We start from the raw sequence: 25256 nt of genomic DNA on the forward strand, positions 1-25256 counted from the left end.
TTCTGATAACCTGTTCCTCATTTTTCTCTGAAGCCTCACTGGAAGTATTTTTCATGTTCGTACTTCCACCAACATTCTGCTCATGATGATATATGTGTTCTCTACGACAACAGAAACTCCCTCTACACTACCCTCACTTCTTTCTGTGCTCTCACCAAAATCACCTTTAACATTTATATTTCTGTCAACAGTCTCTTCAAGGAAATTTAGGCATTTTCAATCATGCACCTCAAAACTCTTCCAGCACCTATGCACATCATCCAACCCTGTGGCTATTTCCACATTTTCCACATTTTCAGAAGCATTCTTCTTCCTAGTACAAAATTTTTACCTTGCTAGGGCTACTCTACAAAGTTAACAGCTTAAAACAATAAGAAGTCAGCCTCTCACTACTTTGGATGCCAGGAGTCCAAAATCAAGGTGTTGGCAAGGCTGTAACCTCCCTCTGAAACCTCCAGGGGAGGATTCTTCCATGCCTCTTTCAGCTGCTGGCCACTCTCAGTGACCTTTGGTGTTCCTTAGCTCATAACTGACCATGCATGCCATCATCAGTTGGCCTTCCCTATATATCCTCTCCTCTTATAAAGATGCCAGTCACTGGTTTGGGACCCACACTATCCTCAGTAACTAACCACATCTGCAAGGACCTTATTTCCAAAGACCGTCACATTCTGAGGTTCGAGGAGACATGAATGTTAGGGTTATAGCATTCAACCCAGGAAAGCTGTGTTGGTATTCTGCCCTTCTTTGCCTCACTCTCCACTAACCTTACTGTTTTTCCTGGGTCACCTTCCAAATAAACTCCTTGCATTCAATACCTGTAGCAAGAGCTGCTACTGGGAAAACTTTACCTAAACACAGCCTCCTTCCTACTTTGAGGTACTGAAGAGCCACCTAAGAACAGACCCCCTGCACTAATCTACTAAAGACTCACCTAGACACAGGAGACCCTCTCCAAGCTACTGGGAACCAACTTAAGGTATAACCCCCCTCCGAGATAGCGGAGACCCACCTAAAACACAAACCCCTACTTTGAGCTACTGGAGACTCACCTAAGATGCTACCCTCCACTCAGAACTACTAGACCCACATAAGGCATGCCCCCTCCCCCTCTCTGAGTTACTGGATACCCATCAAAGACAAGAGCCCCTGCTCTAACCACTGGGGACCACTTCAGACATAAACCCCATGCTGTGGGCTACTAGGGAAACACCCAAAACATCATCTCTACCCTGAGCTTCTGGAAATGCACCTAAATATGGGCAACCCATTGTGAGCTTTGGGGACACATCTAAGACACACACTGCTGCTCCGAGCTACTAGGGACCCGCCTAATGAGGCAGGAGATAGGAAATCCTGAAACACTGCAGCTGTCATCAGGCAGCAGCCTGATTGCTGAGAATTGCCTTCTGACACCTGATAGCAATTAGCATTGTGGTTTTCCTCCCAAAGTGGGCAATCTAGGAAAATTATGGGAAATTGTAGGTGTAGAGGCTTAAGTAAAAACCCTATAAAGCCTGTAGCTGTTCAGTAGAAGAAAGCCATTCCCTGGTCAGAAAAGACCCACCACTTTCTTATCTTTGGGTAATGAAGTGGAGAGAACCAAGGCTGAAGCCACTATCCCTTTGGTTCCTGGAAGAAATGTAGATTTGTGAGTCAGGATAATTTTGACGTTGGAATTTGTAAGATATATGTTTACTTTGTAATTAAATATTTTGGTGTAACTTTCATTTCTGCATGTAATTCTTAGTTGGTAAAAGTCAATTTTTGACATTTTTTGTATAATCCGAGTCCCTGCCCCCTTTTCCTTTTTCTCTCATCTCTTGATTAGGCCAAGGGACTGGAAGTAAGGAACAGATTAGCTACTAGGAGCAAAGAAAGAATTGACTTGGAACTTTCGATATGATTCCTAACATACTGTAATGATGTGCTTTCTGCCTAGTGGTTATTCACCTTGGTTTGCTATGTTAAAACTGTAAATACAACAGATCATGGCATTCCCCTTTAACTGGCTTGGGTTTTTCCCATCTTTTTGTCTGACCACTTCAGCTGCAGAAAGGTGTGAGGCCATTTCAGGAGTTGGTCTCTCCCTAATTAAGTGGACCCTGATTGTCAGTTTTTCCACTTACTGCCCTGGATATTTTGATGGTCAGTATCGGCTTTAATGGGTGTTCCAGGTTTTAGACTTTCTCCTGTTTCTCAGAGGATTTATCAGTTATGATACCAGAAAGTTTCTCTTGCTTACTTTACTTATCTTTGTGTGGTCCATTAAATTCTTTGTTCATTACCACCAAGTGTCTGGACCCTGTCTCCATCTGAAGCACGTAAGACACAAGCCACCATCTTGAATACTGCAGACCCACTTGGTACAAGCCCCCCCGCCTTAGCTACTGGGGACCCACCTTAGACATAACCCCTTACTCTGAGCTGCTGGGTTCCCACCTAAGACAAAAGTCCCTCATTTTGAACTACTGGGGACCCACCTAAAATGTAAACTTTCCCCATTCTAAGATTCTAGGGACCACCTAAGAGAGTCCCTCTATGTCCTACAATCTTCCCCTCAGTGAGTCAAGGCCCCTTTTTTTGAGATTTTTGGGATGATAGAGGAGAAAACACTATGGNTACTTTACTTATCTTTGTGTGGTCCAGTAAATTCTTTGTCCATTACCACCAAGAGTCTGGACCCTGTCTCCATCTGAAGCACGTAAGACACAAGCCACCATCTTGAATACTGCAGACCCACTTGGTACAAGCCCCCCCCCCTACTCTTAGCTACTGGGGACCCACCTTAGACATAACCCCTTACTCTGAGCTGCTGGGTTCCCACCTAAGACAAAAGTCCCTCATTTTGAACTACTGGGGACCCACCTAAAATGTAAACTTTCCCCATTCTAAGATTCTAGGGACCACCTAAGAGAGTCCCTCTATGTCCTACAATCTTCCCCTCAGTGAGTCAAGGCCCCTTTTTTTGAGATTTTTGGGATGATAGAGGAGAAAACACTATGGGACTCTGGGCTTAGGGCCACACAGTCAATGGCCACTCCTTTCCTCTGGGAAGTAGGGGCCTTGGAAATGACCCAATTACATTTTTCTTAGAAATGGACTGCTCAGTTGTCATTAGTTTTCTGATTCTGCTCTGGGGGCATGTTATTTGGGGGGCATCATTTGCTCTCTGAATTTTGATAAGGCACTGGGAAGCACAGCTCTGTGTCCGGGATGATGGCACAGGAAGTGTGTGCATGTTTACAGAGGCAAAGCTGGAGCCCTGAAGATTGGGTTCCCAGGCAAGCCTGGCCCTGACAGTAGAGGTTAGAGATAGCCTAACCTCTTAGAGATATTGTCCCTCTTAGAGATACTGCTAGCCTGGATCCAGGCGGGGAGATAGCACCAAGGCAGGAACATTATGGAGGGTGCAGGCTGGCCCCTGCAAATGGTGTCTTGGGATTGGGTTAAGGCTGCAGTGAACATGAAATATGACTCCAAATATTCTTTATTCTCACATCTCTGCATCAGGTTAAGTCAGAGATGGTTTTCTTCCTGCCTCTGCTCCCCTATCCTGGTTTGGGCCCACAGGGGGCTTTTCCATCTGGTTCCATGATGGCCTCTTGAGCACAGATGTGCTGGCTTGGTCTACCCACTGTGGCTGGGGGCTGTCTTGGGTCATATGGGCAATCTGGACCAAACTTGGTTCAGGGAGTTGGAAAGTTGGCCAACAACCTGTGACATAGAAGGCTGAGGTGAGGTTCTTCTCTATTTCAGGATCTCTGGAGCCTGGTGACTCACCCCAGCTGCCAGCTCCTCTCCTCTGCAAGATATTTCCCAGGCACAGCCTTATGTCTTTGCCCCTGATGGTCAGACAGGGCCAAGTCTAGCTAGAGGCCAGCATGGGGCAGGGATAGGGACGGTTGGGGAGGGATAGGGAGGGGTGTGGGCAATGAGAGTGTGGGACAGGGCTAAGGGAAAAGCATGGGTGTGCCACTCTCTCAAGGACCCCTGAGGGGCTCCCACCAGTGCTGCCACTGAGACACAGTAGGCAGGGGCATGAGCACACCTGGGCGTCAAGAGGAAGAAACCCAAAAGTCAGAAGGTGGCATAAGTGCCAAGAGACCATGCCTTCCCAGCTCAAGGGGCCTCCATCAGAACTTTGCACCTATAAGCAGGGCACTGACACCAGAGGTCAATCTGGTCATAGATGAAGGTGTATAGCCAGGAGGATATGTGCAGAATATGAGGTGGGGCTGTTCCTCATACCTACCTTGCTCCCTCCCACCTCCTGGACCATCCCTCGCCCCCAACCTTCATATTTTCCCCTTGAAAATGGGAAAGTGGTCTTGGTGGGAGAGAGTGTAGAAAGGGAACAGCAGGCTTTTTCAGAACTACCTGGAGCCCCTCAGGACCACTTGGAACAACTGGGGATGACCCGGTGCCCCTCAAGAACTACCTGAAATCCCTTGGGATCAACTAGAGCCTCTCAAGGACCAACTGGAGCCTCTGGGGGCCACCTAGAATAGAACCCCCAGGGGTCACCTGGGATTTCTTGGGATCACCTGAAGCCCCTCAGGACTCACAGTTGGCAGCTGGCCCTCCCCAGAGGGATCATCCAGTAGAATCATGTCTGCAGACACATTCCAAGCAGCTCTGGGGTAAAGCAAGCCTTCCTTCCTCACTGAATTCTCAGCATCAGGACTGGTTTCTCAGAGGAACTTGGATTCCCAGGCGTTATCAGACCCAAGGACTGGAGAGGCTCATCTTGCCACCTCACTCTGCATCGTGGTGACCTGCTATCCCCTGAGAGGGTTGTGAAAGGGCACAGCTGCAAGTTGAACCCAGCTGTGCCCAAATGTCCCTTTGCTAGTGTACTGGGGCATGGCAGCTCCTCTGGGTCTCATTGTGCAGCTCATCTGCAATGGGACCAGTTGTCTAAGGAGGAACTTGCTCTGGGTCTCTGAGACTTGGGGACCTTGGGGAGTTGAGAGAGCCCTGGGCCTTTACAAGCCCAGGCAGCCACCACTTCTCTCTGAGCCTTAATTTCCCCATCTGTAAAGTGAGAATTCCAGACCCAAAGTGATCAGGGGCCACACAAGGCTGCTGGCAGATATTATCTGAGCACCTTCCACATGCCAGACACCATTGTAGGTACTGCATCCTGCCCTCGGAACTAGATGGGGAGATGTTAAACAAGAGGGCAAATACCCAAACATAAAGTAGAGAGACTGGGGCAAGGGCTCTGTGGAGATGGCACTGAGCAGTCTTGCAAAGACCTACAGGAAGAGTGAAAGAACAGCATGTGGAAGGGCCCCAACATGGCAAGGAGCTAGCGTGTTCTGAAGGCCCACTGGCCGGAGCCCATGGGGAGAGAAGCAGGAGGAAATGGGCTGGAAGTGTGGTGGGCCAGGGGCTACAGGGTTTCACCCAACCCTCCAGTCCACAAAATCTGAGGGCTTGGCCTCCCAGTGCCTGCTTCGTGAACAAATAGATGAAGAGTGGACAAGTGATTCCTGCAGGGTCCCTAACCTACTGTGTCATCTTGGGCAATTGTATTTCCCTCTCTGGCCTCAGTATCACTACTGCTAAGGTGCTCTCTGGGTCATAATTCTCTTTAGTGTGAGGCTGGGCCAGGCGCCTGGCTGCAGCAGGTCCATGTGGAGGCTGGCTCCTTCCTTTTCCCAGGACTGAGGGGGCCATTACCAACACCCACTCTGGGCCTAGTGGGGATATGTTTTACCCTGGTAGAGCAGTCAACAGCCCCTCTGGAACCCATGACAGAAGCCTGGGCTCTAACCACCATGTAGGAACTTCTGCCAAGGAGCCACCATTCACCTACTACCTCATTTTCTCCTTTCTTTTATCTCTACTTTTGCCACTGTGGAAACTCCTGCTCAGGTGCACACCGTACTCCAACCACAGTCCCTAGATCTGTTGCCAGGGTTACCTGGCCTACAGGCTGGGCAGGCAGCAGCCTCTGGGGGTGCAAAAGGCCACTGCCTTAAGTCCCTGACTCCCGCAAGTGCAGAATGAGTGAGAGCTGATAAGGTGGGCAGTATGTTGAGCTCCAGGAAGGGAAGCCCACTCTTCACAGCCCTTCCTGCCCAGTGGGAGTGGGACAAGGCAGATGCCTTCAACCAGAGATTCCTGGGGACAGATCCTAGGAAGGTCAGCCCCTGAAAGGGTACAGCACAGATCTCTATGTAGATGAATCCCTCCTCTGCCTCAGCTTCCACTTCTGGAAAGAGTGGAGACAGCCTGTGGCCAAAATGAGCTCAGATCTTGGCTGTCCATGGGTTCAGGCCCTTGGGCTGAGTGTCCCCCCAGGGGCCACGTCCTGTCCCCACTTTCCAGCTGCCAAGTAGCTGCCCACCCCAAGATTTCAGATTTTGCAATATTTGCTAATATCTTTCAGGATATTTCATAGGAACATCTGGGTTTCTTTCATCTCTTGAAAAACTGGAAGCTCCAGCCACACAGGTCCTGACTGTGTGGAGACAGTTGGTGGGGAGTCCCCACATTGCCTTGGCTGCTGTCCTCTGGGTACCTGTTGCAGGGGTCTGCGTCAACACCTGCTGAGGATATGGGACCCTGTCTCCTCTCCACTCAGTGCACCCACCCAAACCTGGGTCACTGTGCCCTTCTGTCACTCTCATCCCCCACCCAACCACCAGAAGGCCCACTTGGTGGGACCCTCCTTACACTGAGGTTGTGCCCACCTCCTGGCTGCCAGCATTTATTTAAGCAGATAAGCACTGCCCCCCAGGCATTACTCTCTGGCATCCATGTGACACTGGGGGGCGTCCCACTGAGTTTCTCGATGAGGTTGTCCCTCCTGGTTGGCCCAGGACCACTACTCGCCCTGTCCTGTGAGTGGCTCCACATGGGATGGTGGCTTGAAGGCAGTGTGGGGGCAATGGGATGCTTGGTAGCCAGGAGTGGGCAGAAGAGGAGGTAGAGTCTGGAGACTGGTCACAGCTCAGCTCACATGGTGTTGATGAGGCAGACAGGCAGACCGTGGCCTGGAGAGATGGCACCACTATAGATGTCCATCAGGTGTCCCTGGGCACCATTGATGATATTCCTCCTGTCTTCAAAAGCCTCCCCACCCCACCAGACAGGGTTCATTTGACAGTTGCCCTGCATCCCTCTCTGAGCCACACTGCTGGACCTCAAAGTGGAGGCTGGGCTCTTCTCTGAGACATGTTAGGTGACCCAGAACAGGTAATCACCCCTTTCTGTGCCTCAGTTTCCTTCTCTTGAAGCAGAGGCACCCTGTAGGGCCAAGTGTCCTGTGGCAGTTGGGCCATACTGCACCTCTGTACACAGCCTCCATAGCCACCTCCCAGATGAGCATAGGCCCTGCTGTGATGGCTGTAGAGCTAGAAATCTGGTCAAGACTCAGCTCCAGGGCTGCTGGGGCCTGAGGCTTCAGGACTCCTGAGCTAGCCTGGGGCAGAACCCCATGGTGATTGTGCTCAGGGCCTCCAACCACCACTGCTGCAGCTTGGTGGGTGGGATACTTGAGCACAAGGACTGCTAGGCCTGCTGCAGCTGCCAAATGTGCCCAGCGTCTAGCCTCTGTGCCAGGTTCGGTGCATTCACTGTGTAGCCAGAGAGGGGATGGTGTATGGTGGCCCATTGTCCTGTAACAAAGGAGAAGAGAGTCAGCACCCTGGCCTCTGGAGTCCTGGCATCACCAAATAATGCCACCCACAAAAGAGCAGCAAAACAGTGATTTAAGGCGGCCAGGAAACTGAGGCCCCAAGGTTATGTGAGCCATCTGCAACAGCTTGGTCCCAGGAAGCATGGTCTGGGCCCCTTCTGAGCATGTGGGCCTGAGGCCCTGGATTGTAGAAGCAGTCAGACCCTCAGCACAGCACCAGTTCTGGGATATCCAATATGAGAATGGTGGTCCAAACCTTATTCTAGGCCATGCCACCATCTGATACCCACAGAGGGCCACAGTGCAGGCTGGGTTGGGGTCCCGCAGAGTCTGGCTTCTGGGGACACAGAAATTAGGTCAAATGCAGGTTTCTTGTTGACATTACTCTCATGGAGGGTGCCAGGGCCGCCTCTAGGGACTGAAGCGGGAAGGAAAGATGAATTGGACTAGGACATGAGTCAGCTGACCCTTCACAGGGTCACCTCAAGGACACTTGGATTAGGCTGTAGCCCCTAGGAAATGAAGCTACCACTAAGATCAAGACAGGCATATGATAAAATAGGAAAAAATAAAATAGCCGGGGTCAGAGCACAAATCACTGGGAAAGTTTTCTGAGTCAGCTGTCCACACACATACATACACACACATTCACATACACACTGTGAACTCTGAGAAAGAAGACACATACTAGGAAAGGATCCTGGTGGCTAACTGGGCTCAAGTCAAAAATAATTTTTTAAAAAAGGACAAATACCATATGATCTCACCTTTAACAGGAAGCTAAACAACAAAACAAACAAGCAAGCAAAATATAACCAAAGACACTAAAATAGAGAACAGGCTGACAGTGACCAGAGGGAAGAGGGGAGGGAATTTCAGGGGAAATAGGGGAGGGATTTAAAGAAACATATATAAAGGATACATGGACAACAACTGAGAAGGGTGGAAATGGGAGGGAGTGGGGGAGCACGGGGTGGGGGGCGTGGGGTGGGATGAGAGTAATAGACAGAAAACTGTACTTGAAAAATAATTAAATAAAAAATTGGAAAATAAATAAAAATAAATAAAATTTTCAGTGATCAAGCCAAACTTGGGCATCAAGTTAAAAAAAAAAGGATTAGCAGCCATTTCTATGCAGGGGTCTCTTTCACAAAAGCCTGCACTGAAACTGCCTGCCTGCACGGCACCACTCACTCACTGCCTTCTGAGCAAACCCTTTAAAGGAGTTCCTAGAATCCTATTCCAACCAATAGGACTGAGGCTTTCCCCACTCAGTCAGAGCTGCACTGTGCTGAACAACCAAAGCAGCTCCATCCTGATCAATTAGGACAGTGCCTTTTGGACCAATCAAACTGCAAAGATTTGGAGTCCTCATTTACATAGAGATAGACCAATCAGGGACCAGGAGCAGGGACTTCTCCCTCTACGTAAGCCAGCTGCCCTGTGGGTTGGAAAGTCTATGAATGCATTTTTCCTTTCCATCCAGGACTAAAACACCTGGTTGAGCTAAAACACTCCAGGTGTCTCACAGGATCAGAGTGGAGCAGACCAGCACAGGCCACAGTAGACCGGGGTAGAACAGAGCAGAGCTACCTAGTCAGAGGCCTGGAGTACAGCCATGTTCCACTCACAGCTGTGCTGTATCACAAGTGAGCTGTTCTACAACTGTACTGGTTTCACAGCTGCACTTCTTTTTATAGCCCTGCTGTACCACAACTGAGCAGTTTGGCACTGAATAAAGTTTTCTTCTTCACTGCACCCCAAATTGGGGATTCCTGTTGGCATTAAATTGACACCAGCGATCATTGGTTGAAAACACACATACACTCACACTCAAATATATGCACCCACATGCAAAGACATGCACACACACTAACACACACACCCACTTGCTCATATACACATCCATCCATACATATATACTCACATACATACATATTCATATACAGTTATACATACACATACCCACATGTATTAACATGCATGCACACATACTCACACTTAGACCCATGAACACACACATATGCATATACCCACTCACACTCACAAATACACATTCACACACACTCATACACATGCTTACACATGCACACACACATTCACACTCACACATACATAGGCACACCCACACATATTTGTGCACACACATACATGCTTATACTCACATATACACCAACACACACACACCATACACCACACACACTCCTCCCCCTCTCTGATATGTTTAGAGCAATCATGAACACAACTCCTGCATCATTTGGAAGCACCTCAGACACCGCTGGCAGAGCTGGTCCCTGCGCAGACCTGGGTCTTCCAGATACTCAGTGTCTAAAGTACAGGGCCATAAGAGAAGCTCCCCTGTTAATATCATTCTATATTTGGTTCTTGCAGCATCTGGGGAGGGAAGCCAAACTTACAGATCACTTCCCAGGAGACCCCAACATGACTCTGGCTTTAGAACCATGGACTGTGTTATGTACAAAGAATGGAAAAATGCTTTTTTTGGAAAGCTACATTTTCTCTTTTCCATCTTTCCTGCCCCTCCATAAAATAAGGACTGTGCCTTTGAAGGAGGAACACAAAGGCAGTGGCCATCCTCAGAAGGGCAGGAAGTGAGGAGGAAGCTAGTGCCCTCCTTGCTCCTGGCCCTCAGTGGCTTCTGTGAGGCACAGGTAGCATCTCCCCTCCAGGCCTCCAATCACAGGGACCATGAGTGAAGATGACACTTGTTCCCATCGGCTACGGGCTGAATTGTATGCCCCCAAATCCATGTGTTGTAGCCCTAATCCTCTGTGTGAATATATTTGGAAATGGGGCCGTTTCCAAAGGGCTTTTAAGGAGGTAATTAAGTCAAAATGAGGTCACCAGTCCTTATGACTGGTGTCCTTATAAGGAGAGAAGATTAGGGCACAGATACACATGGTTCAACTGTGTAAAGGTTCAACCTTGAGAGACTCAACTGTGTGAGGACACAGGAAGAAGATGGCCATCTGCAAATGATGGAGAGGCCTCAGAAAAAACCAACCATGTCTACACCTTCACCTTAGACTTCCAGCCTCCAGGACCGTGAGGCAATAAACTTCCTCTTGTAGTAGTTGTCACACAGTTTGAGCTGACTAATAACCATCTAACTCCTGAGTGCAAGTAGCTCCCAAGGCCTTGGCTGTGACCAGACCCTGAGAATCCCAACACACATAGGCATGATATTAGGAATTCCCTTGCTGGCTGCTCCAACAACCTGTGGGCCCCATGGAGCCAATCAATTCTGGTTCTAGGGAAGCCAGCACAGCCTGCCAAGGTTGCCAGGGTGGGAAACTCAGGCTTGGGAGGCTCCAGGATACCCACCTCCATGCTCTCCTTGGGTTCAGTGGGCTCCTCAGGGCTGGAGGTTGCAGGCACCACTGGCTGTGTCAGAAAACACTCTCGGCAAACTCGGCTCTGCCTGCTATTCTCTGCCTTGAACTCGGAGCATTTCCCACAGATGACCTGCCAGACAGAGAGCATCTGTGACCCTACCTTCCAGGAACAAATGACTGTCCTGGAAGAGGCTAGAAGGGCCACAAGGCCAGGAGATATAGAGAACAGCAGGCAAAGAGGAAGGGCTTCTCTACAGGGGATGGGGGCCAGGAACCTTACTGGAGGGTAGAGACCCTGAGGCTGGAGGACTCAGGGTCCAGGGGTCTGTATGCACAGAAAGAAGGCTGGGAGAAGGCACCATGAATGAGATGGCCCAGGGCCAGCCTCCTCCTGCCCAGACTCACCACCCCACATGACTTGCAGTGGTGCCTCCTCTTCGTGATGGAGTTGAAGGTTTCGCCACAGATCCTGCAGCTCTGTTTCTCCTTGTCACGCCTGGTCTTAGAGGACCCTTTCCTGGGCTCGAGCTGTGGGGTCAAATGGTGGCAGTCAGCTTCTCAGCACATGGTGGTCAGCTGTGTGATACATGAACAGTACACACACAGGGCAAAAAAGCCAGATGTGGACCAGGGAGTGAAGCAAGAGTTCTGTGGGCCACTGTCTGCCTTGCATTTCCCCCGAGGCTCTCCTGCTGTCACACAGAGTAAGACTCTAAGTGCATCCAGAACTATATGCTTGGGACAACTGGCCCTACAGGGAGGCCAGTGACAACCTACTGTGTCCGAAAAGATATCCACTGGAGCTCATGCTGAGAGAGATAGTGCCTATTCTGCCCAGGGGCCCAGAATCAGGCACCCAGAGCATCTGGCCATGTGGCCCTCACTCCCATGCTCTGCTCTTCATGGGTGCCTGGAACTTGAGACACACTCCTCACTAGGTACATGTGTGAGAGTGGTTTTCTGAGGCCAAAGAGCAAATTTGCAGCCTCCAGATCTGAGACAGGGTAATTGTCTGTGGTCTAGGTCACCTAGTCTGTGGTATTTTGTTACAGAAGCCTGAGCTGACTAATACTGGCATCTTGGAACAAATTCTGATCTGTACTTCCCAGGTGTGTGGGCTCCATTTACAAGCTCCCTATCCCCTCACCCCCACCCCATACGCCACACCACTGTGAGGCCTGCATCCGTCTGGAAGGAGGAGCCCAGATGCAGGCTGGCTACTCTGAGGGTGAGGGAGATGCTTGCTCTGCCCGAGGCCCCAGCTTCTCCTCTGTGTCATGACTCTCTGCCCCCATGGACACTGGGTATAAGACAGCCCTGAGGCTCCTCTCAATTTATCCCACAGAAGACCTGCCAAGGGGAGAATGGGCATCACAGAAACCATAAGCCATGTGTTCTCCCTGGGGCCACCTCTAGCCTTGGTCACCTCTAGCCTTGGCCACCAGCCACACTGAAGCCCCTCACCCCACTCAAGCCTCTTCCCTTGCAGACCATCTGTCAGGATTGCTGGGGGCCAGATGTGAAGAGAGAGGAGAAGGGAGGGGCACGAGCCCCAGGGAAAGAAAGAAGAGGAGAAAAAAGGCCATCCGAGGGACTGATGTGGCTAGGCAGCCCCTGCCCTCCACTGGTATCCAGGACAAACCCACTGACTCTGTTTTCCAGATGAGAATATGGGAGGCCAGGAGAAGGGAGTGGTTGGCAGTAGGGTGGCCAGACCTACTATCTTGCCTGTGAGCCCAGACATGCACCTTAGCCCAAAGGCAGAACCATAGCTCTCAGGCCCCTGTAGGCAGCACTACATGTCTGCTAAGAATACAGGGAGGCCACGGGGGCCAACAGGGTGTCCCCAAGGGATGAAGTGTAGGGCCAACCCACCTGGGATGGAGGAGAAGCAGTTGTAGGGCTGAGGTATGGAGCCAGAATTGTGGCACCTGATGGCCAGCAGGGACAGAAGGACAGAAAGCAGCTCCCAGAGCATGGTGGCTTGAGGGTAGGGTTTGGAGAAGTGTTCCACCCAGTATCCTTTGCCAGGCAAGTTTTCCACCAACCAACAGAGCTGCTGACTTGAGTCAGGCACTCAGACAGAATGACAGGGTCCCAACTGGATGCCAGCTTCCTTGGTGCTGGGCACCATGGCCCACCGTCACAGACCCTTGAGGCAATTCCTGAAGACAGTTGTGACACCGAGGTCTTGCAGGATTATCAGATGGCTGGTGACCGGCTAAGTGGCTGAATGGCAGGGAGCCCAACAGAGTCTCAGGCACATGTCTTCGTGGTCAACCCTACTTTCTTTTTGAGTGAGGATATCTGACAGTTTGGCCAAAGGGAGCAGCTCATATTTTCTGTTTGGATGTCAAGATAAAGAGAGGCATGGGCCAAGTGTTCTCAGAGATGTGCAGCGCTGGCTTCTGTGGTCACAGCCTAGTGAGTCCACACGGAGCTCCCTGAACATGCCAGTACGGATCTGTTTCACTTCAGCAAATTTGGTTACACAGCAGGGAGGTAGGAGTCACATTCGTAAGAATCAGATCCCAAAGGGCAGCCTTGACAGCCAGCACTGAGGATGGAGTCACATAGCTATCCTCTGGTCTCAGGCCTGACCCTCTGCCCCTGCCAGCAGCTCCATCTAGGTGCCCTGGAGGGTAGGTGAGGAGTAGAGGGCAATGCCAGCTTTGTGCACACCCAGGTTATTCAAGGAGCTTCTTGTAGGAGCTCACTCAGCTCCAGGGAGAGGTCCCTGTGTCACCAAGGAGGGTCTGGGCCCAGGAGGGAGGGGTAGAAAGGTGTTGCATTGTGATGTTTCTATGCTTCTGCAAAGAGTGACACAACTAGCAGAGTGGGAAGGATCTGGGTTGTGCAAGACCCCACTGCAGAACTTCCTGGGCAGGGTTTAGCCTCTCTTAGGAGAGAAGGGCTTATGGGGACTGCGTGTCTGAGAACACCAGGAAATCAGACCCGCACCCCATGAATGGGCTCACTTTTCCTCTCCAAATATGCCTAGAAAAAGCTTATGTCTGACACATTGTAGCAAAGATCACTCATTTTAGTGTCAGAATTGAAACCCACTTTTGGGTACCTTCCACAAACATCTACTGAGTACATCTGAATCTTGTCCAGCAAGGCGAGAGGTCCACCTGCATAGTTGTTCCAGGTCCACCAAAACCTCTGCTCACAGGAGACACACCAATAAAAAAAAAAACTAGGCCAGGCCATGTGAACCAGAATCCAAGCAAGTTGTGGGTTGCTCTTTGTTTGTACTGGGGCCCAGCCCAGACTTGGGATGGGTAAAGGGTCAGGGACAAGAAGACCTGAGCTTGAATTGTGATCTCGAGCATCCAGCAAGTCAGGGAGATCCCTTGGGAAGCTGAGCCCCAAGGCAGGAGAAGGCAGGGAGGCCTATGCATCCACCTGGATGAGTATGGCCATTACCACCCAACAGCTCTGCTGATAAAAGCCCGGCCTGGGCAGCCCCCCAAACTTCTCACCCATCAAAGGAGTTGAGTGACCAATTAGAGAGATACCAGTGTAACCAATAGGTACCCAAACAGCTTCTCTCTCATGTCCCTGCCCAGGGAAAGGTGGAAATAGTGCGGTGGGGAGGATGACACTTGCTGAGGCCCTACTGTACAGGTTAAAACATTTAAAACATGCCCTGGCTTGTGTGGCTCAGTGGACTGAGCAACTGCCTGTGAACCAAAAGGTTGCTGGTTCAATTCCAGGTGGGGGCACATGCCTGGGTTGCAGGCCAGGCCTCTGGTTGGGGGTGGTGGCATGTGAGAGGCAAGTGATTGATATTTCTCTTCCTCTCTTTCTTCCTCCCTTTCCCTCTATAAAATCTTGGGGTGGGGGGGTGGCATTTAAAACATGGCCTTCAGGTCCCTCTGAATACCTGAGGAGGCCTCACTTGCTCTGCCTACCACCCACCTCCTACTCCTCTCCCCCTGCCTTGGGATTGGGCTCTCTCCAGCCCAGCTTCCCTGACCATGAGCTTCATTCTGCATTCAGGACTCAAGCCCATCTCCAGCTGCCTGTGGATTCACCCTGGGAAGTGCACAACAAAGAACGGGGTCACACAATGGCTAGACGGTAGAGGGCCCAGCATGGGGTCCAGCAGCTCCCCAGCTGAGCGGCCCCAGTGTGGGTTGCAGGGGGTTTTCACAGAGGTTGTCAGAGATGCCTGCCTTGGCAAAAGCAAAGGAGCAGTTGGAGAGTGCCTCACATACCTACATGTGAGGTGCGGAGGTCCCGCCTGTGGTTTCCTCAGGGCAGTGACATGCTTGATGCTTGGGTGTGCGAGCTGCTTTTCATTATGTTCCTAGCTGTTCCAGAAATGAGCCTGGCCATGCTTTTCCTGCCCACACTACACTTCCCAGGCTACAAGAACACAAATAGGCTCAGAATAGGGATCTTAGTTAGGCACAAACACCTCCCTAGACTCATCCTCCTGGGCCAGCATTGAGAGCTTCCCTCTATCCTCCAAAGTCCAACTGACTGGTCAGATGCTGCCTCCAGGAAGCCTTCCCTGATAGTACCTTTGCAGGCTCTCCTGACAGGGCTCCTGACTGCCTGCCTGAATTCCCAGTCCACAGGGCCATTTAAGGCTTGGCACTGCCTTGATTCACATATATTCAGCATATTTCACGTGAGGTGAAGGGTTTAGGTCTCCAGAACTCAGCTGGGACCTCCACCCACCTGAGGACATGGATATTTAGGTACCCCTGCCTTCTCCCTAGACCTTCAGCAACAGGCCTCAGGGTCATCACTGTGGGGACCTATGTCACACAGGTCACCCTGATCTGACCTCACCCTCCTCCTTCTGCTTCTGCTGACATGTCACTCACCCCTGCTGCACTCCCTCTACTGTCCGCTGCCATTGCAGGTTCCTCAGAGCTGGCACTCACCATCTGTAAGGAATAGAGACAGCTGGCATGAGTGGAGGTTCCATGGCCATATGTTAACATCCAGTGCAGTGTTGGGATGACCTCAGCCCTCAGTCTGATGATCACAGCCCCACAGGGAGGCAGCCCCAGTTCTAGCTCTGCCCTCAGGTGTCCTGTGGGGAACTTTGCACCTGCCTTCTACAGCCAAGCTTGGCCTCTGTGCTAACTTTAATTGCAGGCATTGCGGGAGCGGGGTTTGTTTCCAGGTCACCTCTGTTCAAGGCAGGGGATAGTACATTCCCTGTCCAGTAGTGATACAGTTTTCTTTCAAAATACTCCAGAAAGCAGAAAAAAGCAAGTAGATTTGATGCAAATATTCATTAGATAACAAGGTGGCCTCATTAAGCTGAAGACCCAGTTAAGCCATAAATAAGTCCAACTAGGCCTGGCATCTGGGTCTCTGGCTGCCAGGCCAGGCTGAACTGGACATTGCCAGGTTCAGGGACACCTCTGATGAGGAGCATGGAATGAGGTAGCCTCACTTGGAAGCCCAGACTGAGGAAGTGCTCATAAGGAATAAGGGATGGCTACAGCCCTGATTCCCCCACACCCCCTGCCCCAGGTGGCTCTGAATGGGGACCAGTGAACTGCCCTACTGATAAGATTACAGTGTTCAGGTTCATGCGAGACAAAGAAACTCCTCATTTGGCAGTCTCACCCGAGCCTGTCCTTCCTTCCTGAGCCTAAGTAACACCTGGCCTTGAAGCACACTGGTCCCCATTGGGTACTCAGTAAAGAGTGGGCAATGAGTGTACATCACCTGTCTGCCAGCCTCCTGGTCCTGGGCATGAGGGTAATTTGGCATGAGGGGCCAGCTTCCCTCCCTGACACCAGCCCTTGTATAACAGGCCTGTGTCGCTGTGGTGGGCACTGGCTCCCTGCAGCCACAAGCCCATCCAGGTGAGACTCATGAAGCAGGCAGGAGATCCCTCCCATAACTCCCAGGGATCTGGTGCTCACAGGTAGATCTGAAGAGAGGGAGGGGTCCTCGTCCTGGCTGAAGGAGCAGCTGAAGGCCTTGAAGGTCTGGCTGTTATGTTTGTGCTTCTCAATGGTGGCCTCAATGACCTGAAATCAGACCACAGAGAACGAAGGCCCTCAGCGTGTGTGCACTTAAGGGAAAACCAACATGGTGCCTCTGTTTCTGAGGATGGGGGGGGGGGGTGTCCCATGGTCACCATGGTAACCCTTGACTTTGCACATTGGCAAAAGACCCCTCTAAGACGAGGAAATATATAAGGCCCAGAGACATGACCAAAGGCCAAGCAGGTCCCCACAGGTACCATCTCTCAGGTACTAGTGCCACACCACAAGTGGCCGGGTTCCCTCTCTTGATGCTTCAGGCCATGGGTTGATGCTTTCTGGGAATGTGGATTTGAGGCCATGTTTCTATTTTCTATATCACATTTCCAGGTTCATTAGCATCTCTGAATTTCTTTTTACTTCTCACCCAGATATCTGTTCTGTGCATTTTAGAAGCCACAGTCTTTCATAGTATTTGGCCTACCCATGGTGAATCTGGGCTCCTTGTGGCTTTAACACACCCTGCTGACTTTTGCCCTCACAGGCTTGTCTGTACCCTGTACCCCACTGTGGCCAGTCCTAAGCAAGTTTGCTCTGGCTGTCCCAGGACACTTCCTTCTTCCCTGACCAGCCTGTCCCTGGAAGTATAGGCTCTATCCTGTAAGTCACACTGTTTGTCCTGCTTGAACTGCTGGCTGTGGAGAGAGGATAACGGGCTCTGTCTGGAACTATAAGACAGCAGAGATCCACCCCCAGGGTGAGGGCACCTCCTTGCCTGCCCACCTCTAGGCTCTTTGTACTTATTTATTTACTAGGGGGCCAAACAAGCAAATGGCTTGAAAGGCTTGTGCCTAAAGGTGCTTATAAACTTGGTTACTCCATCACTTCAAGGTGGACAGATAGGTACGTCAATGTCTAGAGATCATGGGGCTATTCAACTCCTTGTTCCAACAGGAAATGGCTATACTACTCGAGAATTTGGTGGTTTTGTTACTTTGAAACTTTAGCAGCTTCACCTGAATCCATTCTTTCTTCTCTTCTTCTGTCCTATGAAAAACGGAAACAGTATGCTATTAATTCAGTCTTGGATACTGACTATACACCACCAGACTCCTCTTAACCCTATAGCATATGCCTGAACTGCTCACTGTGTTGAAGTGCAATTCAAGGCTTAGAAGATTGGTATCGAAGGGCTCCAGAACACTGTGGCAATATGGAATCAGGGGCACCCAGGTGGGGTCAGGTATGTCTAGGTAGAGTCATGTGTGTCCAGGTGGGGTCAGTTGTGGCCAGGTAGGATTCAATGTGCTCAGGTTTATCCAGATGACTCATGTGTGTCCAGGTAGGGTCAGGTGTGGCCAGTGTCCATCCAGATATGTTCAAATGTCATCAGAGGTAGCCATATAAGGTCAGATATGGCCAGGTGGGGTCAGGTGTGACCAGATGCAGTTAGGTATAGTTACATGGGGTCAAATGGGGTCAGGTGTGGCCAGATGAGGACAGGTATGTCTAGGTGCAGGTAGGTGTGGTATGCAGAGCCCTCTTTCCTGGATGTAAATAAATGCCTCCCTTGGCCACAAGGCGTTATGACAAAGGTCCTTGGTAGAATTTAGAGGAGAGATCTCCCACATTTTGCCACTAGTCAGAGCACAACGCTGGAGCTGCCTTAAAGGGTATTTTGACAACAGCTACGAAAACTTAAAGCAGACATGCTACCAATAGCCAGCAATTCTATTTCAGGAGTCCATCTGACAGGTAGAATGCACATATGCATGAAACCTGGCGTGAAAATGTGACAAGACCCCAGAGGAGCCTAGGTGCGTGTCAGTGAGAACTGATCAATGATCATAAGGAAGAATTACACTACTTTAGGAAATGGTGCTCAGATTAAGATGATTTCTGATAAATTAAGTGAAAAAAAGCTAGATGCAGAATAGGCTATACAGTAAATAGTCATCTGTGATTTTACAAATAAATAAATACATACGTATGAGCACAGAAATTTTGGAAGGATATTTAAGGGATGATTAAGAATGTCCACTGTGGGGAGAAACAGGTAAGCAGAGACTTAACCTGTACTGACTTCCCCTTATTCTGTCACATTTTAAACCACAAATAAGTGAATACAACTAATAAATAAAAACACATAGCAAGGTTATCTGGGTTAGAAAAAGAAGACATCTGCTGAAATTCTAGGTCAAAGATGTTCAATTCACACTGCAACAGACACTAACACAGCTGAGCCTACCGGGTTTGTAGCTCCAGGGACCTTTTCCTTCCTGTTATGATGAATGTGTGGGCTGAGTGTGGCTTGCTGATATCCTGCACCTAAAGGCACGTGACGAAGGACAAAACAAAATAGCCAGTCGCTTAGCAGGCCCTGAGCTGTGGCCTCATGCTCTCAGACATGGAGGTCTTTTCTGAGGAGGGGGCAGAGGTGTTTCAATGTATCTGCCAGGTGCCTGGCTTAAGGTCATGGTTGGGGGACAGGTGCTCTGTGAACAAGTCTGTAGGGGAGGCTGGACCATCCTGTGAAGGAGTACCTAGGACCTCTCATCTGCCAAACCTGCCTGCCCTCTGGGATTCCTGGGAAAGCAGCAGCCAGCCCCTGGACAAGCTGAGCATTTCTCCACCCAGGAACCCAGAGGCATGACACCTGCCAGAGGGATGATGGGACTCTTAGGAGAAGGGCCGGTTGATCTCCACTGCTCTGCAGGAATGAATGAATACTTGAGCTCTGCGGCTAGATGTTGCCCTTAGGCAGGTAGCTGTCAGAACCAGCACCTGCATATGAGGTATACGGGCCTCACCTGCTCAGATCTTCACTGGGCCTCACAGAACTTTCCCAAAGAGCCCAGTACTGAGAAACTCTGCTTTAACACACCCAGTTAATTACACACACTGCCTTTTTTTATTAACAGAGAAACACTAGAAAAGTGTTCCTTTAACTCTGGGACAGAACCTAGCTTTTCTCTAGTTAGTCATTACTTTAATGGTATTTTTAAACATGGATTCAGAGAATTTCAAGGTAAGAAGGGATTTTTTTGTATTGCTAAGGCAAAAGTTCACTTTTTAGAACTATTTAAATACCTTGATATAGCCATTATATTTTTGAGCACCTATTAATTCTCATTCTTTCCCCAGAGGGGAAGGGACTGACTCTAGCTGCTGGAGCCCCCCATGCTAGGAGACACTGAGAGGCTCATGGAACTGGGACAGTAAGGGTAACAGGTTGTCTGGGTCTCAGGCTCAGGCACCTGTAGAAACTCTTTTGTTCACAGAGGAGGAGCGGGAGTGGGGAGAGCGCGGGTGGGGATCAGGCATTCATCCCATGCTCTGCCTTCAGGTCTGTAAATGGGGTCCTCAGTGCTGACCTCACAGGGCACAGGGGCCAGCCAAGGTCCTAGGCCCATCCTTCACCCTGTGAGCATAAAGCCCACAGTGCCCACAGGCAGATGGGCAAAGTAGAGGGACAGGGGATCCTGCCCACCCAGCCCAGTATGACAGGCCAAGGCACCCTCAGAGACAGTCCAGCCATGCCTGGGTCACACTATAGAGCAGAGGCTTAGAGAAGTGGGCCAGCGGCCAGGCGCACAGCAGGGGCTGGAGACTGCGTCCCCACCCTGGTGTGTGCCTTCCCAGGGAAGTGGGGAAGAAAGGAGGGGTTCACCCACCTGGAGGTCTGAAATGTCTATCTTCTCCCGGACGCTGAACTTCTGGCCCATGAGCCACAGTTTGGGCATACAGTAAAGGATCATGCTGTTGAACTTTGACAGAAAAGGCAGGGTAAGGGGCAGGCAGGCTGCCGGACTACCCCAAGGAGGAGGTATGTAGTGGCTCTGGGGTGGGGCTGGTGTGGAGTTAGGCAGGGATGAGTGTGGCCTGATGGGGTGGGGCTCACCAGGAAGAGGTGGCGGTCCTGGGCTGTGCCATTCTTGGCCGACAGCTTCTGGATATGGCCCTCCTTGATCAGTTCATTGGCAGGGTTGACAATGTTCTCCTCCCCACCCAGTTGCTCGTACACTTCCAAGAGCTTATGCATTTTCTCCTGCAAGAGACACAGGTCTCAGGCAGCTGTGTGGCCACAGAGACTGGAGGTCTGTGGGTCTGCAGGGGACCAGAGGTGAGTGGAACCCTGCCATGCAAGCATGGCTCAAAACCAAGACAGGATAATGAGATTGCTGATGGGGTAGGAGGGAAAACATGGGGTAACTAATGCTCAAGTTGAGCACTGAAAGACAACTAGAAGTTCACAGTGCGCAGAACAATAAATGACAACCACAGCTAATGCTGCTGCTATATGCCAGGCAGTGTTCCATGCACAATATAGGTATTAGCTTATGCAGTTCTAGCACTGACCCTCCTAGGTGGGTGCCATTATTATCCCCAATTTATAGGTAAAAAACTAGGGCACAGAGAAGTCAGGTGACACGCTGGAGGTGTTTCAGCTGAACTGGAACCGGCCCTCTCAGCCTCTGCATTGCGTGCCAGTTCCTTCTATGGGCCTTCTATGACAGCCTTCAGGGAGACACATCAGGAAGCTGCACCTTTTACCTCAAACAGTCCTTCCTCTTCTGGTAGCCTTGCCTTGTTTCCTGCTCTACCAGACCCATCATGAGACCAGACTTTTGCCAATCTGCAGCTTATCTCCCTCTGGACTCAGAACTGGTTGGGAGTTCACATGACCCACAAGTGCCCCTGGGGAGCAATGAGCGATGGTCAGCAGCTATGGCCCCAGCTCTGAGCCAGGGGGTCATGGGCCCTGACTTGTCACTGTTACCACCTGGGGGCTGAGCCAGGAGCAAAGGAGTGCATGGAGCAGAGACTGAGCTGAGACTGCGGGAACCCCAGCCCAGTAATATAGAGCATTGACCCACCATGCTGCGGCAGCTCCTGCCCTTGGACCTGGTCTCAGAGGCAGGTTGGTTTGGCTGACCCTTGTGCTTTTGGTACAGAAACAGATGGTGCATGTGGGTGCGGCAGGGGGGCAGGAAGAGAGCTTTCAATGAAAGTGAAGAGGACCAGCGGGCAGGACTACAGGGCCTTTTATGTACTGGAGGGCTTCGAGAACACCTGGGGTGTACTAGGGGCTTGAGCATGCACCTGGCGTGTACTAAGGGGGCTTAGGTGTGCACCTGGTATGTATTGGGGTCCTTGGCATACATTTGGTACATACTGGGTATGGTGGGTATGTACCTGGTGTTTACTTGGGGGGCTGGATGTGCATCTGGTGTGTACTGGGTAGTGGACTGTGTATCTGGCATTTACTTCGGAGGATACGAGTATACCTGGTGTGTTCTGTGGGGCTGGGAGTATACCTGGTATGTACTGGGGGGCTAGGCATTCACCTGGTAAGTACTGGGTGGGCTGGGTGTGCATCTGGTATGTATTGGGTGGGCTGGTATACATCTGGCATGTTGTGAATGCTTGGCACACACATAGTGTGTACTGGGGGGCTGGGTATCCACCTGGTATATAGGAGATCTGGTTTGTACTTGGGAGGCAGTTGCAGTCCAGGAGGGTTCTGAACAAAAAATGTTAAGATAGGTGCCCCTTAGAATCTCTGAGGTGGAGAAGGATGGATCAAAAACCAGGGAAACTGGTGGCTTGAGGAGGCTTGGAGAGGTTGTAGAGGCTGAGATTGAGGTTGTAAAGGTTGAACAGCTTGAATAAATGAATAAATGGAAAGGTGATTGGATGAAAGCGTGAAGAGGCACCAGTAAGCACACACTGATAAATCCCTAGGGTTACCTCCTGGGTTTTCATAGGGGCCTCCCACTGGAGCCTCCCATCTGTCACTCCTAGCAGGCAGAGGCCTCACTGGACTTGGGGTAAGAACCACCTCACAGCAGGTGTGCCACAAGTGGAACAGGAGTCCAACAGAATGGGAGGCCACAGGTCCTGTCCATTCCCTCTGTGATGTTGGCCCATGGAGGCTCCCCAACATGTCCACAGGCTCTGTATGGGCTCATGACCATGGAATTCTGCAAAGCAGCTTTCCCTCCTTCACTAGATTTAGTCTTGGGTGAGAAAAAGGAGGGAAATTTGGCCCTGGCTGGCATAGCTCAGTGGATTGAGCACAGGCCTGTGAACCAGAGGATCATGGTTCGATTCCCAGTCAGGGCAAATGCCTGGGTTGCAGGCCAGTTCCCTGCAGGCCAACTCCCAGCAGGGGACGCATGAAAGGCAACCATACATTGATGTTTCTCTCCCTCTCTCCTCCCCTCCAAAGATAAATAAATAAATAAAATCTTTTTTTAAAAAAAAAAGACAGAAAAAGGAGGGAAATTAGATTTTAAAAATACCCAGAGTAAAATTTGGCTTGTTTAGGGTTGCCATAAGTACTCTACAGTGGACCTGACCTCAGGCCAATCTGGTCCAGGGCCCCAGACCCAGACCTGGGGACAGATAGTTAACGATGCTGGAAGTAGTACATAACAAGAGTTGTCCCAAAACAAGCTGCTCATCTCTTAATTCTCACTTTTGAGAAATGTGAGATTTAAAAAAATATTTTACTTTCTTTTTCCTCTAAAAATGACAGTGCCCTACAGAATAATATTGAATGCAAACTGTAATTGGAAAAGAACAAAACAGCACTTGTGTGAAGGTTAATAGCTCTCAGTATTGGGAGAGAGACACCAGTGACCTGGAGAGCTGGACAGTGTGCAGGACAGAGCCACCTGAGTCACAGGGTATTGGGGTGGGCTCAAGGTTGTCTCCTTACCCACAACCCCACTACACACAGGTATTAGATCCACAAGGAGACATGTCTTTTCCACCTTTGGGCTGTATTTGGAGATAAGGTCTTTGGAGGTAATTAAGTTTAGGTAAGGCCACAGTTGGGAAAGCAGATCCTCATGATGGGATTAGAGTCTGATAAGAAGAGACCAGAAAGCTTTGTTGTTCTCTCTCACATATTGCCATTTGAAGACACAGTGAGAAGGCAGCTGCCTGCAAGCCAGGACTGAATCTGCTGGCACCTTAATCTGGGACTCTCAGCCTCCAGAACTGGTAGACTACATGTGTGTTGTTTAAATTGCCCTGTCTGTGGTACTTTGTTATAGCCAACAGAGCTGACTGAAACCGCTTGAATAAATGAATAAATGGAAAGGTGATGGGAACACTGAGAGCTAATATTGTGCCTGGCCCTGTTCCATTTTATGTAGAGTGATTTACTCCCCACAACAGTCCAATGAGACAGGTTCTATCAGTAACTGTTTTATAGATGGGGAAACTGAGGCACAGAGTGCTAAATAATATACCAACAATCATTGAGCTAGTACAAGGCAGGCCTGTCTGGTTCTAACAGAGTCCCTGTCTGTCCTGTGGGACATGTGGGTGCATGTGCACACTGATGGAGCCCATCTGGGGACAGGTGGGAAGGTGTACACACCAGTGGAGCCAGCTCAGGAACAGGTGTATATGTGCATGACGATGGAGCCCGACTGAAGACAGGTGGGGGGTAAGCATGCACACTGATGGACATGTGTGTATGTGTATGTGTGTGCATGTCAATAAAGACCACCTGGAGACAGGTGGGTGGGTATGCATGCAGAAGAAGCCTACCTGGGAACAGGTGTTTGTGTGTGGTATGTGTACATACTGATGGCTCCTGGCCCATTCCACACTCTTCATTATACTGTAGGTCCCTCAGATAACCTCCAGGAGTCACCTCCCCACTCACCATTTTCCGAATGGCAGCATTGGAGTGGTTAGCAGCAGTGGAGATGAGCTCCAAGGACCCTGCAGGAGGAAGCTTTGGAGTTAGGCTACAGGATGCCTGGTGGCTCCATACACATTTTGGACCAGTGAGGCTAAGAATTACGTTCTGCCCTGCTCTCCCATTTGCCAGGGTACTGGGGCTGCTCAAGAGGCTCAAGAGGCCTGGCTAGTTAGAAGGGGAAGTGACCCTACAAGACATACCTCATTTGCTGGGGCCTGGGGAGCTAGCACCTAATTTCATGGGTAGCCCCTACACTGTACTGTGTGCTGGTCACTATCTTTGGGCCAGCAGTGACCCCTGCCACCCAGTGAGGCCCTTACTGAGGCCTAAGCATTGCCAACACTTAGTAGCTTCTCTCCAGAACCTGTGTCTGCCCTTCACACTGTAGTGGAAGCAGGGGCATCTTCCTCTGTCTCAGAGATGCTCAATCACTTGCCAAATGTGTTTAAGGGACACTTGGAGCTCTCTCCCTCTCCCTTTCTCTCTCCCTCTCCCTCTGTCTCTGTCTGTCTCTCTCTGTCTCTGTCTCTCTGCTTCTCTCTCTATCTTTCTATTTCTCTCCA

General features: G+C 50.4%; 1 protein-coding gene across 3 annotated transcripts in view; it reads right to left on the minus strand.

Moving 5' to 3' along the window:
- Positions 1–6708: 6708 nt before the first annotated feature.
- Positions 6709–25256, minus strand: part of FGD3 (FYVE, RhoGEF and PH domain containing 3) — a 50390-nt gene continuing 31842 nt past the window's right edge. For 2 of the 3 annotated variants that reach the window (XM_037037176.1, XM_037037174.1), the window contains exons 8-17: positions 24655–24713; positions 20872–21018; positions 20645–20737; positions 19219–19298; positions 17987–18017; positions 16908–17015; positions 15849–15911; positions 11413–11535; positions 10997–11137; positions 6709–7631 (exon numbers count right to left, since the gene is read on the minus strand). In XM_037037176.1, coding sequence (XP_036893071.1) covers positions 7587–7631; positions 10997–11137; positions 11413–11535; positions 15849–15911; positions 16908–17015; positions 17987–18017; positions 19219–19298; positions 20645–20737; positions 20872–21018; positions 24655–24713 — 890 coding nt within the window. In that variant the 3' untranslated portion in view covers positions 6709–7586. The remainder of the gene's footprint in view (positions 7632–10996; positions 11138–11412; positions 11536–15848; positions 15912–16907; positions 17016–17986; positions 18018–19218; positions 19299–20644; positions 20738–20871; positions 21019–24654; positions 24714–25256) is intronic. The other variant, XM_037037175.1, reaches the window with a different exon arrangement.

This window comes from Sturnira hondurensis, unplaced genomic scaffold (assembly GCF_014824575.4).
Source record: "Sturnira hondurensis isolate 20B ecotype Veracruz unplaced genomic scaffold, ASM1482457v3 Scaffold0022910, whole genome shotgun sequence".
Taxonomy (NCBI): Eukaryota; Metazoa; Chordata; class Mammalia; order Chiroptera; family Phyllostomidae; genus Sturnira; species Sturnira hondurensis.